We start from the raw sequence: 19,180 nt of genomic DNA on the forward strand, positions 1-19,180 counted from the left end.
TTATAGAATGAATCGAGAATAAGCAGTCACTTTTGTCAAGCATACATTAGAAATCTAGGATGTGATTTCTGATATTTAACAGTCCAGAGATGATGGTGACCTGAAGCAGAGCAGCAGCAGTGGAAGAAGTGGAAAATGGTAGGATTTGTAAACCTTTTGAAGAAAGAGATGGCAGGACCTTGACCAACTGGGAGTAAAGCAGGAAAAAAGAGAGAAAAGTAGAGGCTATGTCTTTTGTTTGAATGATGATGTTATTTGCTGAGACAGGAAACACTAGGGGAGGTGTGAGTGTTTGGTTTTGTGCCCTTAAGAATGCCTGTGAGAAATTCAAATGAAGACAAGGAGGCATCTTGTTATATTAATACCTCTCTGGAGCTCAAGGGAGAATATAGGGCAGAGATGTATCATACGTAAAGGAGGTGGCAGTTACAGCCGTGAGACTGGAGAAGGGCTGTTACTCATTTACTGCCTCTCAACTCCAAATCCCCCTTATTCTTCCTGCTCTCTGATTACTGGGGGCTTCCCAGGTCGCTCAGTGGGTAAACAATCTGCCTGCAATGTAGGAAACAGAGGAGATATGGGTTCGATCCCTGGGTTGGGAAGCTCCCCCGGAGGAGAAAGCACGGCAACGCCCCCCACCCCCCGCCCCACCCCCGCTCCCCGCCAGCATTCTTCCCTGGAGAACCCCATGGACAAGAGTAGGTTGGTGGCCTACAGCCCATGGGGTCGCAGAGACAGCTGAAGTGACTGGGCTTGCACGCACTGATGGCTGGGGCTGGACCCTACAGATGTCTTTCCTTTGCTGGCAGAGGGTGCTGGAGGGAAGGCCAAAGAAGAAGACCCTTTTCTTCCTTCTGATATGCTGTAACCAGAGGATTAATGAGTGGACAGGAGCTGGGGGTAGTGGGGTTTCTCTGCCTTCATAGCAGAAGATCTTGATCAGCCCACGGGCAAGTTTCTTTTCTACTGGCAGGCAGTATGTTCCTGAGGCACCTATACCTTTTCCAAAGAGATCTGAATCTCCGCCCCCGGGGAAGAGGGGAGGGTCCACCCTTTAAGTTTATTCCTTGATCACCATCCACTAGCTGCAGAAAGCAGCTGCCACTTCCCCTTAGAATCCTCTTTTACATCTTTCAGTAGTTAAATCACCTTTCATTAGCTAACACTCCATATTAAAACTTCCCTGTTCAAATTACTGGGGTGGTTTCTGTCTGTGATTGATACAGAACAGTACTAAAGTGGTCAAAGGAGGCATATTGTTAAAGATAAGATTTGTGGAATTGGTTCAGTCATGGCTTTGGGCTTCAGCGTGGTGCTGGGTCCCTGCCAATGGGAAATGGGATGCGAGCCATCCAGGGTGTGCACTGGCATAGCAACGACCTAAGCTGTGCCCTGTGGCTGACTGAAGTATCCACTGCAGCAAGTGCCTGGGGAGTCCAAGAAGCTGCTGCCCTTCACCATGACGACAATGACGATGGCCACGAGCTCTGCACCGTGCAGAAGATGACACTGAAGGCGCGCAGAGTTAACAGAATGGAATAACAAGCCCAGGTCCTTTAAACTCTCAGAGTGAGTCATGGTCTGAGTAGAGAGAGCTTCCGTGACAAACCTAAATGAATTTCTGTCGGGGCTGATACTGCAGAAAATTTACAATGTTAATTGAATTCACAGACTTGCCAAGTTTTCTTGCGTGAAAGTGAGGGCACTGATTGGGAAAAGAACTCTTCACCGTGGACTGGGAGCTCCTGGCTGGACTTCGACAAAACTGAGTCTTGAGTTTCACTGGCCGGTGCAGAGAGCTTCCTCTCCTGGAAGACTCACCTTTTGAAACAGGTGCTTGCAGAGGACGTTTAACCTCCCGAAAAACCATCACCATCATTCCTTTGCTGTCACTAGACCCCTAACTTGGATCAAATCTCAGCAAGCTCTAAGGCAAAGGTTGGCAAACTTCTTAAAGGACCAGAGGATAAATATTTTCAGCTTTGCAGACCACATCAGCTCTGTCACAACTACTGGACTCTGCCACTGCAGTGCAACAGCACACTGAGACAGCACATGAAGAAACGGGCATGGCTGTGTTCTGATAACGCCTGATTTACAAGCTCAGGAAGTGGGCTGGACCGGATGCATGGGCTCAACCTCTGACACAGAGGAAGGAGTCCAGAACCCCAGGGAGGGAAGGATACTGGGGAAGATCTCTCACAGGCAACCTGCATACCCTCCCACCAGTCACAGGTCCCCTGAAGAAGTCCAGAAACTAGTCCCTTCACGAAAGCACTGAGAGATACAGTCATTAAGGGCAGCGTCTGCATCACTGGAAAGCTGTGTGTCCCCCGCCTAGAGGTCAGGAAGTGGAAATGTCACCACAGGCTCCCTGATGGAAAGGATACTCCTGGAGAAGCAGATGCCAAGCAGCAGTGCTCAATCAACAAAAACAAGGTATGTTCTTTCACCAAAAAGGGCAGGAGGGATGTACTACTAATCACAATATTTTGGCTTGTGGAGATTTCTGTTGGTGGTTAATTAATCACAGGGTCTCCAGGAATGAAATAAATAAGTTACTAGATTAGTGTTTGATCTACATAATAGGAAAAACTCCAGACCTGGTGGCAAAAACCCCCGACTTAAACCATCACAGTGGAGAGTCAGACTCCCAGCAACTTTTCAGACCTAAGCAAATTCATATACTCAGAGCCCCTTCACTGAAGGGAAGGCCAAGTCCCAGTGAGGAAGAACTATGAGGCACGGTCACAGGTATGTAGGTGTGTAACATAAACCTTCCTCCAAGGTTCTGTGGCCACTTAGTAGAATGACTGTGAATTGAAGAGAAGGAAAGACCCAAACTTCTAGGAATTACTAGACATGGGCTCCGCGGTGACACTACTTCTTAAGAGCAGAAAAAGCTGCTGGTGTACAAGCAGTAAAAGTGGGGCCTTAAGGTGATCATGCGATAGATGGAGTCTAAGTCCAATTCCAAATCACAGTGGGTCCCGTCCAATTCCTGAAGGGGAACAGATACACTTGGCAACTTGTAGAATGCTCTACGCTAGCTCTGTGGACCCAAGGGGTAAGGAAGAACTAAATGAAAACCCGTGGAAATTTCTCTGTCTACTAAGACAATAAATGGAAACAAAACCGCAAGCCTGAGAACCGCAATCAGTGATATTACCTAGGACATGAAATGTGCAGGAGTAATAATTCCTATCATCCTGTCATTGCTTGCTTGGCCTGTGCTGAAGTAAGACGGATTTAGCTAATAACTCTGGATAATAAATTTAACCAGGAGGTGATTCCAGCTGAAGCTACTCTTCCAGATCTTCACTGGAACCAATGAGCACAGTCCCCAACATTTTACAAGCAGCTACTGCCCTGGCCAATATGCCCTTTTATCTCCACACCAATTGCAAAGCCCACTAGAAGCAGTTTGCTTTTACCTGGCTTGCATCTGTGGACACCTTCAAACCTTTGCCTCAGGGCTATTTCAACTCTCCTGTTCTTTGCCATAATAGAGTCCACAGAGATCCTTATCATCTTGACACTCCATAAAACATCTCAGTGGTCCACTACATTGATGATATTACGCTGAACGGATCTGGGGAGCAGGAAGCAACAAGTACTTTAGACGTCTTAGCAGGACACAAGTGAATTAGGAGAGTGGCAGATAATTTCCACAAAGATATAGGAACCCTGTCACCTCAGTGATGTTTCTGGGGATCCAATGATCTTGGAGTATGTCAAGCCATTCCCTCCACCGTGGAAGACAAATTGCTACACCTCCCATCACCTACCACAAACACAAGGAGCAAAACGCTTGGGAGGCCTTTCGGGAGGCAACACACAGCACATTTGAGTGAGCTGCTCCACCTGTGTATCAGGTCGCTTATAAGCTTCCAGTGGGGGCCAGGATTAGAAAAGGCAAGCTGATCTTAAGCAGATTTAATGACCTTCAAAGTGTCTGCAGCGCCTCTGGAAAGGTCCCAAAGGAACCAACTTCAGATGGGAGAAATTTCACGTCCTCCTTTGCAGGTAACTATTTTCTTTTTGAGACACAGCTTCTGGATTGCTACCAGGTCTCACTAGACAGCAAGTAAATGCCTAACTATGGGATATCAGGTAACTCTGTCCTGAGCTTCCTTTCATGAACTGAAAATGACATGACCAGGCAAGTTACTGACTGGGTGTGCAGAATAGCAATCTTTCATCAACTAGACACAGAATAGAAAAGACCAGGCTTGGCAAGATCTGGAAGTTAGAAGTAATTTGTACGATCAGGGGGCTCAGAATCCTTCAGCAATAAATCCTACTGCAATGCCCCTTCTCTCTCTCAATCTGTACTTATGGCCTCAACAGGGGTTCATTATGACCAACTGAGTGTAGAAGAAAAACACTGAGCTAGATTTTCAGATGTTCCTACATGGTACGTTAGTCTTGATGAAACTGAAAGAGGAGAGTGAAAAAGTTGGCTTAAAGCTCAACATTCAGAAAACGAAGATCATGGCATCTGGTCCCATCACTTCATGGGAAATAGATGGGGAAACAGTGGAAAACAGTGTCAGACTTTATTTTGGGGGGCTCCAACATCACTGCAGATGGTGACTGCAGCCATGAAATTAAAAGACCCTTACTCCTTGGAACGAAAGTTATGACCAACCTGGATAGCATATTCAAAAGCAGAGACATTACTTTGGCAACAAAGGTCCATCTAGTCAAGGCTAAGGTTTTTCCTGTGGTCATGTATGGATGTGAGAGTTGGACTGTGAAGAAGGCTGAGCGCCAAAGAATTGATGCTTTTGAACTGTGGTGTTGGAGAAGACTCTTGAGAGTCCCTTGGACTGCAAGGAGATCCAATCAGTCCATTCTAAAGGAAATTGGTCCTGGGTGTTCATTGGAAGGACTGATGCTGAAGCTGAAACTCCAGTACTTTGGCCACCTCATGCGAAGAGTTGACTCATTGGAAAAGACTTTGATGCTGGGAGAGATTGGGGGCAGGAGGAGAAGGGGACGACAGAGGATGAGACGGCTGGATGGCATCACTGACTCGATGGACGTGAGTTTGGGTGAACTCCGGGAGTTGGTGATGGACAGGGAGGCCTGGCGTGCTGCAGTTCATGGGATCGCAAAGAGTCGGATACGACTGAGCGACTGAACTGAACTGAAGCATCACAGCCACACTAGGGGTGACCTGGAAGGACTGTAGTGAAACTCCCCAGTGGGTAGCTCCTCAAGCAGTACACCTGACTTATCACTTTTGTGGTAAGAGATGACTACATAGACAGATTTACACTGATTCATTAGCAACTGTTCACCATTTGAATAAATAGGAACTGGAAGAAACAGGATTGGACGATGAGAGGAAAGGACATCTAGAAGATAAACGTGTGGGTAAAACTCTCAGGAAGGGCATACATAGGCTGTGAAGATTTCCGTGTCCAAAATAAAGTCCAATACATGTGCCTATTGCAGAGGAAGCTCTCAATAGTTAGATGGACAAAATAATATGTTTTATGGACATCTGGCAGGCTCTTTTCCTAGCCAGCTAGCACCTGCTTGGTGGGTCAAAGGTGGCAAGGGCAAAGTCCATGCTTGAGTTCAAAACACAGACTTTTCTTTACCAAGGCTGGTCTTGGTGCTGCCCAACCTGCTAACAGTAGAGACCTCCTGAACCTCTGATAAGGCACCACTCCTCAGGGAAACTAGCCCAGCATCTGATGGCAAGCCGATTACACTGAGCCTCTTCCATTAAGGAGAGGACAGAGTCATCCTCAGTGGAACAGACAGGACTTTCGGATTCACCTTCCCTATCCACAGAGCTTCTGCTAGCACCACTATCCATGGCCAGGACGCCTAATCCACCATCACCGAATTCCAAGCCCGTCACTCTTCCATAGTGAAGGAGGTGCAGCGTTAGGCTCACGCCTGCGGGATCCGCCAGTTCTATCACACACCCTCATCTTTCACAGAGGGCTGCTGAAAATTGATGGCATGGCTTACTGAAAACTGATTTAGAGAGTCTTTCGCAAGCAATACCCTGGAAGACCAGGGTTCTGTGTCGCAGGATGCAGTATGTGCTTTAAAGCACTGATCTTTACATGGTGCTGTCCACCTCAAAGTCAGAATCCACGGGTCTAGAAATCAAGCAGGGGAGGTGGGAGTCACTCTTCTCACTATTATATCTAATTGTAGCAAGTATTTTTGCTGTAAGCTATTTTGTCATAGACATTTTGCCACAAACATATTCACCACATAACTGATTATGAGGCAATTTTGCTATAAGAGATAAAATAACTAGCTGAAGTCTGGTTTGACAGACGCAGAACAAAAATATGTATGCTGATGAATTCTTATTTTGAAACAAACTACACTGGATGAGAAAGAGGCTGAGGGCCTACAGGGCATAGAATTGAACCCACAGATCCCATGGAACTTCAGAATGTTTATCAACAGACAAGGGACAGTCCATGCTCATTAGTGAAAATGTCCACACTGCCCAAAGCAATCTAAAGAGTCAATATGCTCCCTATAAAAATTCCACTGGCGTTTGTCAGATATAGAACTAATCATCTTAAAATTTGGATGGTACTACAAAATATTCCAAAGCCAAAGCAATCTTGAGAAAGAACACCAAAACTGAAGACCAAAGCTACAGTAATCAAAACAGCATGATGTCTGCATAACAACAGACACACACAATAATTGAAAAGAATAGAGCCCAGAAATAAACCCATGTACACATGGTCAGTTAATTTACCAAGGAAGTCAAGAATGTACAGTGGAGAAAGGAGAGCCTCCTCAATAAACTGTGCTGGGAAACTAGAATGGCCACATGGAAAAGAATGAAACCAGATCACTATCTTACACACAAACAAAAGTTAGCTCTATAAGGACTGAAGACTCGAAATATAAGACGTGAAACCAAAGAATTCTTAAAAGGAAAACTTAGGTGGTAAGCTCTTTGACATAGATCTTGGAAATAACGTTTTGATCCTGACAACAAAAGCAAAAACAACAACAACAAAATAAACAAGTGAGATGACATCAAACTATAAAGCTTCTGCACAGGAAAGAAAATCAGCAATGAAATGAAAAAGCAACATACTGAATGGGAAAAATAACTGCAAATCATATATCAGATAAGGGGTTATACATCCAAAATGAATAAAGAACTCATAAAACTCAATAGCGAAAAATCTACATTGGTTTAAAAATGAACAAATACTGAACTGATATTTTTCTAAAGAAGATATACAAATGGCCAAAAGGTACATGAAATGATACAGAGAACAGACAGCAGTTACAAAGGGGTGGTAGGATGGGCTGGGGGTAGTGGAAAAACATTCAGGTTTGATTATAATTAAAAGCTAAAGTCACAGATACAAGTTTTACATAGGACATTTCCAATATATCCCTATACAGAAAATTGCAAAGGCTGGCAAATATTTATTTTATAGATATTTAAGAATACAGATATTAATTCATGTTGTATATTTATACTTCTGGTTATTTTTATAACTAGTTACCATAAAACTGAATTATTTGGCAAAATTCTAGTTTATATTAACTATAATGTTAAGCCTCAGGATCATAATATTTGCATATTCATTTTCTGAAGAAAACAGTATTTGCTTACTGAATGTTTAAAAGATATAACTGTGTTTTACAATATTTAAACCATTATGATATCAGTATTTGTTACAATTAAGTCAATCAGCATAAAACCACATGTCTCTTTAAAGTTATGAAAATCCACTTGTTTTTCTCTTGAATTAATGATGAAGTAAAAATAAAAGCTATTATAGAAGAATATTTAAGAACAAAAATACAGTATTATGACTCTTCTCAACAACCTAATACAAAGATCTACTTCTAGAAGGAGCCAGTAATACTGGTAGACAATTTTTCTGGGCTAATACATGACATACATCCAAAGATTCAGAAGACACAACAAATCCTAAATAATAGACCACATACATGCACAATGTTATTAAACCTCAAAACTATAGAAAAATGTAAAAGAGAACAATGAAAACCACTGAAATAATAATTCTGAGCTAAGAACTCTAGAAGCAGTTAAATTAGCATCCAAGAATGAGAGTAAAAAAATCAAAACATGTTCAGACTAGTAGTATGCCAAGGGCAGGGCAGCAGTAACAGTTGCCCTGAGTGGTACTATAATGCCAATCAAAAATTTAAAAACAGCAATGAAAAACTGAATAAAACTGATCTGCTTTTAAAGAACTGCAGCATCAGTGATAGAATATTTCTGTTAGAACAGGCCATTCCCTCCACCCTATTTTTATACACTACTGGTTCATTCAGAGGACAATGAGAGAATTTCCAACAAATCTTCATTCTGGAAATTCTGAAACTGTATTTTAGAAGAAAATGACAGAAGAAAATGTTTGAGATACAAGAAAAAAAGGTGAACAAAGAAATGCACATGCATAGATGAATCTAAGTAACACTGACTGCGTGAAATGGTGACAATGTCCACTTGAAGGGAGGTTTAAAAAAAAGAGATCCTCAAAAAAATTAAAAGTAGAACATCATATGACCCAGTAATTACATTCGTGGGTATTTATCTAAAGAAAACAAAGACACGAACTCAAAAGAGACTAAACCCCTATGTTGACTGCAGCATTGTTTACAATAACCGAGACACAGACACAGCTCAGGGGCCCAGGAACACACTGAAATGAAAGAAGTGAGGCTGCTCAGTCATGTCTGACTCTTTGTGACCCCATGGACTGTACAGCCTACTAGGCTCCTCTGCCCATGGAATCTTCCAGGCAAGAATACTGGAGTGGGTTGCCATTTCCTTCTCCAGGAGATCTTCCCAACCCAGGGATTGAACCTGGGTCTCCCGCATTGCAGGCAGACGCGTTACCATCTGAGCCACCAGCGATTAAAGGATAAATGGATAAAGGATAAAGAAAATGTGGAAATGTGGTATCGATGTGTCTGCACGTATATGTACATGTGTACATATACATACACACTAACACTATTCAGCCAGTAAAAAGAATAAACTCTTGCCATTGGCAACAACATGGATGGACCCGGAGGGCATTATGCTAGGTGAGGTATATCAGACACAGAGAGACAAAAACTACATCCCACTCATACATGCAGTCAAGGAGAAAAGCTCAAAGATACAGAGAACAGACTAGGCTGCCAGTGGTGGGGGTGGGGGGACTGGGTAAAACGGGTAAAGGGAGTCAAACAGTGTAAACTTCCAGCTATAAAGAAAATAAGTCAAGGAGGTGTCATGGACAGCATGGTGACTACAGTTAGTAATACTGCACTGCATATCTGGAATTTTCTGAGAAAACAGGTCTTAAAAGTGCTCATCATAATAAAAAAAATTTTAAGTATGTGCAGTGATATTATGGTGATTATTTTACAATATTTACAAATATTGGATCAATATGTTGTACACCTGAAACCAAGGTAAAGTTCCGTGTCAATTATATCTCAACTTAAAAAAAGAAAGAAAATCTGATAGGTAAGTGTGTTCTGAATTTGACTGGTCAGGACATCCAATGGACTTGGGAAGGAAAGAATTTTTTGACACTGGTTTTCTATGCACAAAGATGTGATTATGGTTTTAGACTCTAACTGTAACTGTTCACATTGAAGGGGGGGTCATGTTTGGGAATGCATGTAAGAATTAAAGATTTTAAAATTAAAAAAAAAAACCCACTGGCAATTTTCACTAGTTTCTGAGAAAAAAATAAAGAAATATAGTATGTGTAGGCACGTGCATACACCCCCCCCCCCCCCCCCAGAGAATGAAAATGCGAGAGACCACTACTTAACAGAAAAAGGGGTAGGGGAAGGACAGTGACTGGAGCTCTAGGGCTCCACAGACTGTGATTAACTTCAGATGTTCAGTTAGGCATACAGGACAGGAGCACTAGAAAAAGAGAGCTGGCTCTTTTAAGTCAACAGGAGGAGGGAAAAATAAATCAGCTGAATGAATTATAACAAGCTGCCTAATTTCAACTTGGTTCTTATATTGCTAAGTAATTCTCTCCTTTATCTGTGTACTCTATCATATTTCTTAGTCACAATTCCCAACTTTTTCAGGTAGAGCTCCTCCTAAAATATCCCCATGCTACACATAATATTCTCTACCACTTTCCCGAGAAATGTGAAGCTCATCTAGCCTGATAGTAAAAATCGTGCTCCAACAATTGAACGCTTTGTTGTTCTATATTGACAGGATATCCTACAATGTGCTCAACTCTGTTTCATTCCACAACACCCTTCTCTGGGGACTTCCCTGGCAGTCCAGCGGTCAGAGTCCACGTTTCTAGAGCAGAGGCTCCAGGCTTGACCCTTGGTCAGGGAGTCCCTGCTCCCTAAGATCCCACATGCTGTGCAACATAGCCAAGAAACAGCAATACAACAAAATGAAATTAAATATCCTCCTCTCAACTCTGCTACCCCCTTTTAAGCTAAGGCTTAGCTTCTGATTCTAAATTACATATAATCTATAGTCATAAAGGGTAGAAAGCTTAGTTTATGTTTCCTTCCTATATTCTTGTTTCCAAAATGATATGGAAAACTGACTCAGGATAGGCATGAGCAGAGAAGGTCCCCAAAAGCAAAGACTAGCTATAACTAATTTTCTTTATATACCATTATGAGCAAGCAGATACAGAATAAATACTTAAAGTATTTTTTATATATTTAGTATAGCTTTCTTACATTTGTGAGGTTATAAAATTGTGACAATTTACTCTATGCTCCAGTCTGCGAGGCACTTACCTTTTTTAAGTTTCCGGACGGCCAACATACAATGACTAGGAGAAAGATCCCATATCCTCAAGGTCTTATCATCACTTACAGTAGCACAGATGGGCAGATAAGGATGTGTAGCCAAGCCCCACACCTCTCCTTCCATGTGTCCCTGTAAAGAAAACACAGTTAAGACCATTTCAACCTAAAGATACTTTTACTTAGAAGTAAAATAAAAAGTCAATAATATATGATAATGATAGGATAATGACTAATAGGTAACTCTAGTAAAACTTCTCTCTCTTTGGAATATACCTTAAAAATATCTTTGTAACAACATTATCCTCAAAGTTACAATACATATCAAGTTTCTATGGAAAGTAGCTTCAAAGTCTTATAATGTGTATGGTGGTGGTTTAGTCGCTAAGTCCTGTCCGACTCTTGCAACCCCATGCACGGTAGCCTGCCAGGCTCCTCTGTCCATGGGATTCTCCAGGCAAGAATACTGGAGTGGGTTGCCATTTCCTGTTCCACGTAACATGCATCAGGTAGAGACAATAGGAGCTGGCTGCCCAGGAATGCTGGTGGCTGCCGTAGGGAAGGGACTTCCTGCATGACAGAGTCAATAGTACTGTAGACTGCTGCGCCAGTGAGACTGAGAGAAATTGTTTTTTAAAAATTAAGTCTCTGGAAATGGTTTCAAGGAGGTAAAACAAAGGAAGAAACATTTACCTAAGAAAGTCTGCTAAAATTCAGTAAGAACAGTGAGAGTCTGCTGTATCTGAACGGAGACGCACGCTTGTCCTCCTACTCAGTGACACGGACACCCCATACCAGACTGATGGAACCAAGAGCAAAGGCGCGCTCTCTCCCCAGCCTCAAGCTGGGTGCCTCCTCCCACACAGGGCAGGCGTCGCGTCCTCCACCTGCTCCCGGCTCCCTGTTACTCAGGCTAAACTCCCGGTGATCGCCACTGAGAGGTACGAGCTCCCCGCTCACTCCCGGTTCTGAGATGGAGGCTCTACCTCAGGTGCAGTGGCCGGTGAGAACACTGGGGCCTCAAAGGCAACCCAAGAAGGGCTGAGGAGACTGCTTCTCCACACGAGTGGGCACTCACATCTAAAGCAAAGGACACTCAGAAAAACAGAAGCATTCCATTGTTTTCACCCTCAACTCCACAGCCCTGGATCAGAAATTTTTCCTGAAGGGAGAAGCAAGTCATAACACAGCATCCAGCTTCTTCTCAAAGGAACTGACTTCATTTACTACACTGTGGAAAAGTTGAAGACTCAGGGTGCTCTGAAAAACAACGGAGGTTGTGATGAAAGGAACCTGGGAAACAACCAAGACTCCCTGGACATGGCTAAACTGAAGTCGAGGAGAAACAGGAAAATCTCAGAGATAGATGGGAAGAGACTGATTAAATTCAGAACAAATCTGGATGCTTCTTCCCAAAATCAGAAACAAGACAATGATGTTTACTCTCATTACTTTCGTTCGACATAGTACTGGCAGTTCCAGGCAGGATAATTAGGCAGGAAAAATAAATAACAGGCATCTATTTGGAGAGGGGGAAGTAAAACTATCTCTATTTGCAGATGACATAATCTTATACAGTATGCAAAAAATCCTAAAAAAGTTACCAAAAAAACTCTTAGAATATATGAAGTTACTTAAACAAAATACATACAGGTATGTACACTGAAAACTAAAAAACATTGTTGAAAAAAGTTTAAAAAGATCTAAATAAATGGAGAGATCCATGTTCATGGATCAGAAGATTTAATACTGTTGAGAGGCGCTAGCAACCCACTCCAGTACTCTTGCCTGGAAAATCCCATGGATGGAGGAGCCTGGTGGGCTGCAGTCCATGGGGTCACTAAGAGTCAGACACGACTGAGCGACTTCACTTTCACTTTTCACTTTCATGCATTGGAGAAGGAAACGGCAACCCACTCCAGTGTTCTTGCCTGGAGAATCCCAGGGACGGGGGAGCCTGGTGGGCTGCCATCTATGGGGTCGCAGTGTTGGACACAACTGAAGCGACTTAGCAGCAGCAGCAGCAGCAGTCCACAAACTGATTCACAGCACACTGCCGCTACAAACACAGTTGAGTGTGGGTTTTCGGTACATATAGGAATGCACTTCTGTGGTGTACGTATATTCCCACACTTTAAATTACTATAGTTTTATATTATATTTATTTCTAGCAAGGAAAGTTTCCCAAAAAGACTTTTTGACTACTTTTAAATAGTTTCTCTTCTAGATGATAAAAAAAAATCTTCCCAGCATTTGGGAAAAATGTCATTAGGATTTGGATCAGGCTCATACTGAATTATTTACTTATAAGTCTCTTATATCTTTAGTGAAATTGTATAGCTTTCTTAGTACAGGTCTTGCATTTTTTCAACCATCTTTATCTCTGGTTACTCTGCAGTTTTCTTTGTGAGTACCATTTTTGTGTCATTTGTTTTAGCTGGTCATTGCTAGATCAGCTAGACCATGTAGGAATACTACTGACCTTCACATGCTGATTCTGCATAAATGCCTATGGACTTAATTAGTTATAATAATTTTTCAGTTTATTCTCTTGTTCAAGGCATAAATTATAACATCTTACAATACTGGTATCCATCCAGGGTCATCCATTTGTTTCTAATACATATACCTTTTATGTTTTGTTTTACTGGATTGGCCCAGACCTCACACACAATGTTGGAAAATAATGGTGAGACCCGGTATCCTTGTCTTGTTTCTGATATTTAGGAGACAGTAGATATTTGAAATCTTTAATTCTATAATAAATATTAGAAAACAATAAGATGTCATTTATTACTTCTAAAAATCTTTTCTTGTAATTATGAAACCATCTATATTTTTGAACAAGCCCATATATGGATTCATCTGTAAAACTGTATCTGTGTAAATATTTTCCAGGAGATCATAGTTAAACACCATGACTCCAACACCTTTTTACTTTAAAGGAATATCATGTGACTGAAATTAAAGAGTAAGACATGAAGGTTTCACAGGTAATCTAACATGCAGTGTTCTGCTCTTTGCTTACAGATTCTCCTTGTTACATTAGGACAGTCTGCTAACCCTAAAGCACAGCGCTTTCATCTACACGTGCTCTTTGGTGACTTAACAGGAATGAAGTAAGGGTTGGAAGAAATCAGTCTGCATTAAGAAAGAAAACAATTCTTTCTCAGGGTAAAAAACAAAACTCAAAGGGTGTTACTATACACAGTTGCATGAGGGCAATTTTCCATTAGTGTAGATCCTACCTCACCTGCTATGCCTTATAGGATCAAAAGCCATAACATATATAGGAAATGTAAACTGAAAAATTAATATAGCATTCCTGATAGAAATGTTAAGGATTAGCTAATTCTGCTATTTCATTTTATATTTCTACCACACAAAGATTGTACTTCTGGATTTTCAAAATTATTAACATATTTTCACTCATAAATGTTTTCAGGAGTAAAATTTTGGCACACATTCAGTTTTTGCTTTTCTAAGTTAGAAACTTGAGAAAGAATGAACTAAAGAGTTTCATAGAAAAATAACTGCCTTAGGTTCAACAAATGTATTTCAAAGAAATAAAATATAAAATAAATGGGCTGGGTTAAATTAACTACAACTAGCTTTTCTTTCTACTGGTTTGTTTTGTAATAAATTACTGAAAATATTGGTAATTATTCCACATGATAATGTGCATATTATTTATTGATACTACTCATTTAGCTATGAGTGAGTAAGTGAGTGAGTGAAGTCGCTCAGTTGTGTCTGACTCTTTGCGACCCCGTGGACTGTAGCCCACCAGGCTCCTCTGTCCATGGGATTCTCCAGGCAAGAATACTGGAGTGGGTTGCCATTTCCTTCTCCAGGGGATTTTCCCGACCCAGGGATTGAACCCAGGTCTCCCGCATTGCAGGCAGACGCTTTAACCTCTGAGCCACCAGGGAAGCCCATTATTTAGCTATAATTAAATTTAATTTTTTTGCAAATATTAACAAGTATTTCCCTAAATAATTTAACAGTATTTTTCACCACTGTCAGCTTTTGGCTTTTATGTATTGAACTGACTGTATACAAAGGGGGAAAAAACACATTAATATTTAAAATTACCTGGACCAGAAGTGTTATTGGGCCACTTTTATCCACTTCTAGTATTTCACCATTCTTTGTGCCAACTAAGATATGACCATGTCCTAATGATATGGCACGTATAGATGGGTTATCTTCCAAGAGAAGACCTAAAATGTTAAATGGAGATGTTCTTCTAGGTATGAAGTTAATATAATACAAGGATGTATATCCTGCCAATGATGCTGTTTTGACAATGCAAATCATCTTACAAAGCTGCTTTCTCCTATATCTTAAATATTCTAATAAACATATCATATTTTTCTCAATCATTCAATTTACTAATCTCAAAAGTGAGAACCACTTACATACTACAATCCCATTATTATATATTATCCCAGATCCCCTACTACCAGTCTGACAACTGTTTCTTTTCCTTCTATATTTGCTCCTCACCCACCTCCGGCCCCTCTTAGAGCATGTACAATATTCTGGTTCGTAATTTTAATTCAATTCGACTTAAGATTAATTCATTTATGTTTACTGGGCCCTAGGCAGGCTTCAGAGATGTACTGGTAGACGTGACAGAGCCGAGCGCCTGCCCTCACAGAGCATTCAATGAGGAAAACAGACCCTGTGTGAAGAACATACTGAAAAGGGAAAAACAGGAACTGAACCTTTCCTGAGGTGGGAGGGGGTGGGGGTGTAGGGAATCCTCCTAGAAGAAACAGTGTTTGTGATTTGAATGATGAGTGTGTGCACACGTGCGCTGTCATCTCCGACTCTTCGCGACCCCGCGGGCTCCTGTGGACCACAGGCTCCTCTGTCCATGGGATTCCCCAGGCAAGAACACTGGAGTGGGTGGCCATTTCCTTCTCCAGGGGATCTTCCCGACCCAGGGATTGAACCCGTGTCTCTTGTGTCTCCTGCACTGGCAGGCACATTCTTTGCCACCGTGTCACCTGGGAAGCCCCCAAAATGGTATATGGTCAGGTAACTGGAGGAAGTGGGAGGGTGGGGAAAGGGGAAATTCTAGGACAAATGATAGCAGGTAGACAGGCCTGGAGGGCAGAGACAGAACGCTGCAGTGCCTTGATGCAGGAAGGGTGAGAGAGGAGGGTCAATAAAACTCTATGGTAAACAAAAGGCCAAGTCTGAAAACAAATCCCTGACTGGCGGTAAATGTGACATTCACATGGCGACTTTCTTTGAAAAATTACAAATGTTAAAAACAACCGTCTTATATTTGTTTACATTTTACTATGTGTATCACTGAGAATAGATTTTGAAAGGACAGCCAAGATTCTGGGATCCAGATAAGTAGCTTCTCTTTTTAATACTGAATACTAAACACATGTTTAGTAAAGAAGGAAAACTGCACCCCATGTGCTCCACCTCAGGATTCACCATGTTAATGAGCAATTGATCTTTTTTCCTACAAATCTGCAAATCTCAAATCACCTTTAGATCCTGGGGCCAAAGCAGCTCTTTTTATAGCGTAGGTCTTGAGACATCTTTCAAAGGAGTCATCCCAAAGAGCGACTACCCCATCTTTCCCTCCAGTTACAAACCCCTATAAAAGTGAAAGGTTTAATTACGTTAATAAAAGTCTAAGTATTTTTAGAATAATCATCTTTCTTTATAATGAAAACTCTAGAGAAAACAAAATTTACAGCCAAAAATTATAGCATGTAAAAAACAAACATAGAATCCATTACATTTTTTAAACATCAACATGGAACCTGCAGAAATATTTACAGTGACACAAAACATTTTACTTTTAGACTAGGACTTTGAAAGCAGTTTCCAATCTGGAGCCATAACGTAGCTCTACCACCTTCACCTGGAGGCTTCATAATTCCATCCTTTAAAAAGAAGGGACAGTAATAATAGCCACCTCACGGGATATGGTGACAACATGTAAAACACGTAAACAATTTTCGACACATAGCAAATGATTAACAAATACTATTAATAAGTTAAAAAAATGTTAACAGCAGACATATTCTATTCTGGGTTCAGGAGTTTGAACCCAGACCTTATTTTAGGTCAGGAAGACTCCAGCTCACATATCATTATTGGGCAGCTCAGCTGAGTGGAAAGGCAGTGCTCTTGTACTTGTGGAAATGTTTTACATTCCATGGTCACACTATGTTTAATTCAGAATTTTTTTAAGTGACTTACTTTTTCCAGTGCATGCATACTGAACACTGGTCCATCATGTGCTTTAACTGTCTTTACAAGAAAGATGTCTCGCCAGATACACACGTCTCCTGTGGACGTTCCAGAAAAAGCCATCTCCTCAGTCCATCCATATACTGCACACATCATGGTGTCACTTTTCCCCAGGGTGCCCACGTAGCCTTTTCTTCCAATCAATCCTCCCCCTGGTTCATAAAAAATATTATGAAAGTGCCACTTTCAAAACGTGTAAAATACAAAGCCATAAGATTTCTTCTCTGCTGTTTTTCTTATTTAAAGAGAAAGACACGTAACAGTGAGGGGAGTTAAAAAAAAAAAAATACAGGTCTCTCGATCGGTGACCTGGAAAACACCTTGCTTGGCTGAGGCAGCCATACCCACGGGCGCCTGAAGTCACAGCTTTTGGATAAACAAATATGTATGCTAAAAGTCAGTTCAAATCCATCTTTCGATTAATTTCTAAGAAAAATATATATTACAGAGTTGATACAAAAAGTCATAAAAAGCACAACTCTTCTATGTCCATTATCAACTTAGACAATATTACTACAACATATTTTACTACTTATTTATGCATCCTTAGGTAATAGATCTTTTTTCATGTTTAAAACTTTCCATAAATATCATCCTATATGTCTTCTTTTGAAGCCTACTCTTTTCACCAATGATTTGCGATGGAGTTTTACCCCAAGAAACCTCGTTTTCATAACTACACAGCATTCTATCACAGCATCTTATATCCCAGATAACATTTTCCTACCAATGAGGACAAATAAATCTGTTCCCAAGACTTGGCCACTGAAAACAATGCTGCTCTAAACATTCTTGCAAGGGCCTTTTCTATAAAATTGTAAGGGATTGTCTAGGATCGCTTAGGAGTGGTCATAGAATATCTGCAAAAAAATAGCACAGAGATGAGAGCTCTCATCTCTGTCGCCAAACTGTCCTCTAAAGTTGATAGAACAATGTATAGTCTCATTAATGGTGAAAAGAGTTCCTGTGCCTTCTCACCTTTCAAGAATACTTGGTCCTTATTGGTCATTCATTGCCTATTGATATGTTTTGCCCATTTTTCCAAATGAACTCATTATTCAATCATTTATTCAAGAAATATATATGGGCTTCCCTAATAGGTCAGTCAGTAAAGAATCTGCCTGCAGTGCAGGAGACCAAGGTTCGATCCCTGGGTCAGGAGGATCCCCTGGAGAAGGAAATAGCAACTCACTCCAGTACTTTTGCCTGGAAAAGCCTATGGACAAAGGAGCCTGGTGGGCTACAATCCATGAGAATCCACAAGAATTGGACGTGACTTCACAACTAATCCACCACCACAATATATATATATAATGAATTCATTTGGAAAAATGGGCAGAACCTATCAATAGGTAATAAATGACCAATAGAAGCTCATTAATAATTAGAGAAATACAAATTTTGACCACCATAAAATTTAAGTGATATTTTACATCCCCCAGTCTTGCACAGGAGAAAGCCCAGGAACTCTTTTCACCATTATTGGATTCTACGTTGTCTCAGCTGCAGAGGACAGCTTGGCAACAGTAGCACAGTAAGCACTGTAAGGATTTAACTTTTACTCTAAATGAGATGAAAAACATTTGGGTAGCGGAATGACAAGACGCTGTGTATCACTTATTACCAGGTTTGTTCAGATTTCTGTGTTAAGGATAATTTGAATAGTAGCAAGGATAAGAGTTAGGCTATATGGATCATCTGGGCAAATGATAACGGTGGTATGGGCCTGGTGGTAGCACAGAAAATGATGAAAAGCAATCATTTCAAATGTATTTGAAAGACTGTCTTTTCTTAACATAGCAGACAGAATTTCGAGCGCACTTGCAAGGGCAGTTAAAGTCAAGTGGTGAGGGGGAAAAAATAGATTACACTTCTCTCAAAAGAAGGCGAAGATAAAGAGCAAATTTAAAGTGTAAATAGGGGCTTCCCCGGTGGTCCAGTGGTTAAGACTCTGCACTCCCAAGCAGGCGGCCGGGGTACAATCCCTGGTCAGGGAGCTAGACCCCACAAGCTGCAACTAAGATCTGGTGCAGTCACATAAATTAAAAAACAAACAAACAAAAACAGGGTATGAAGTGTAAGTAACTATTTGGACATGTTTTAGTAGGTAGAT

At 41.2% G+C, this 19,180-nt stretch overlaps 1 protein-coding gene across 3 annotated transcripts in view; it reads right to left on the reverse strand.

Moving 5' to 3' along the window:
- Nucleotides 1-19,180, reverse strand: part of EML5 (EMAP like 5) — a 155,316-nt gene that overhangs the window by 50,914 nt on the left and 85,222 nt on the right. For all 3 annotated transcript variants that reach the window (XM_069597237.1, XM_069597235.1, XM_069597236.1), the window contains exons 18-21: nt 17,017-17,219; nt 16,294-16,405; nt 14,875-15,002; nt 10,771-10,912 (exon numbers count right to left, since the gene is read on the reverse strand). In XM_069597237.1, coding sequence (XP_069453338.1) covers nt 10,771-10,912; nt 14,875-15,002; nt 16,294-16,405; nt 17,017-17,219 — 585 coding nt within the window. The remainder of the gene's footprint in view (nt 1-10,770; nt 10,913-14,874; nt 15,003-16,293; nt 16,406-17,016; nt 17,220-19,180) is intronic.

Source organism: Ovis canadensis, chromosome 7, assembly GCF_042477335.2.
Source record: "Ovis canadensis isolate MfBH-ARS-UI-01 breed Bighorn chromosome 7, ARS-UI_OviCan_v2, whole genome shotgun sequence".
In the NCBI taxonomy this organism is placed as follows: Eukaryota; Metazoa; Chordata; class Mammalia; order Artiodactyla; family Bovidae; genus Ovis; species Ovis canadensis.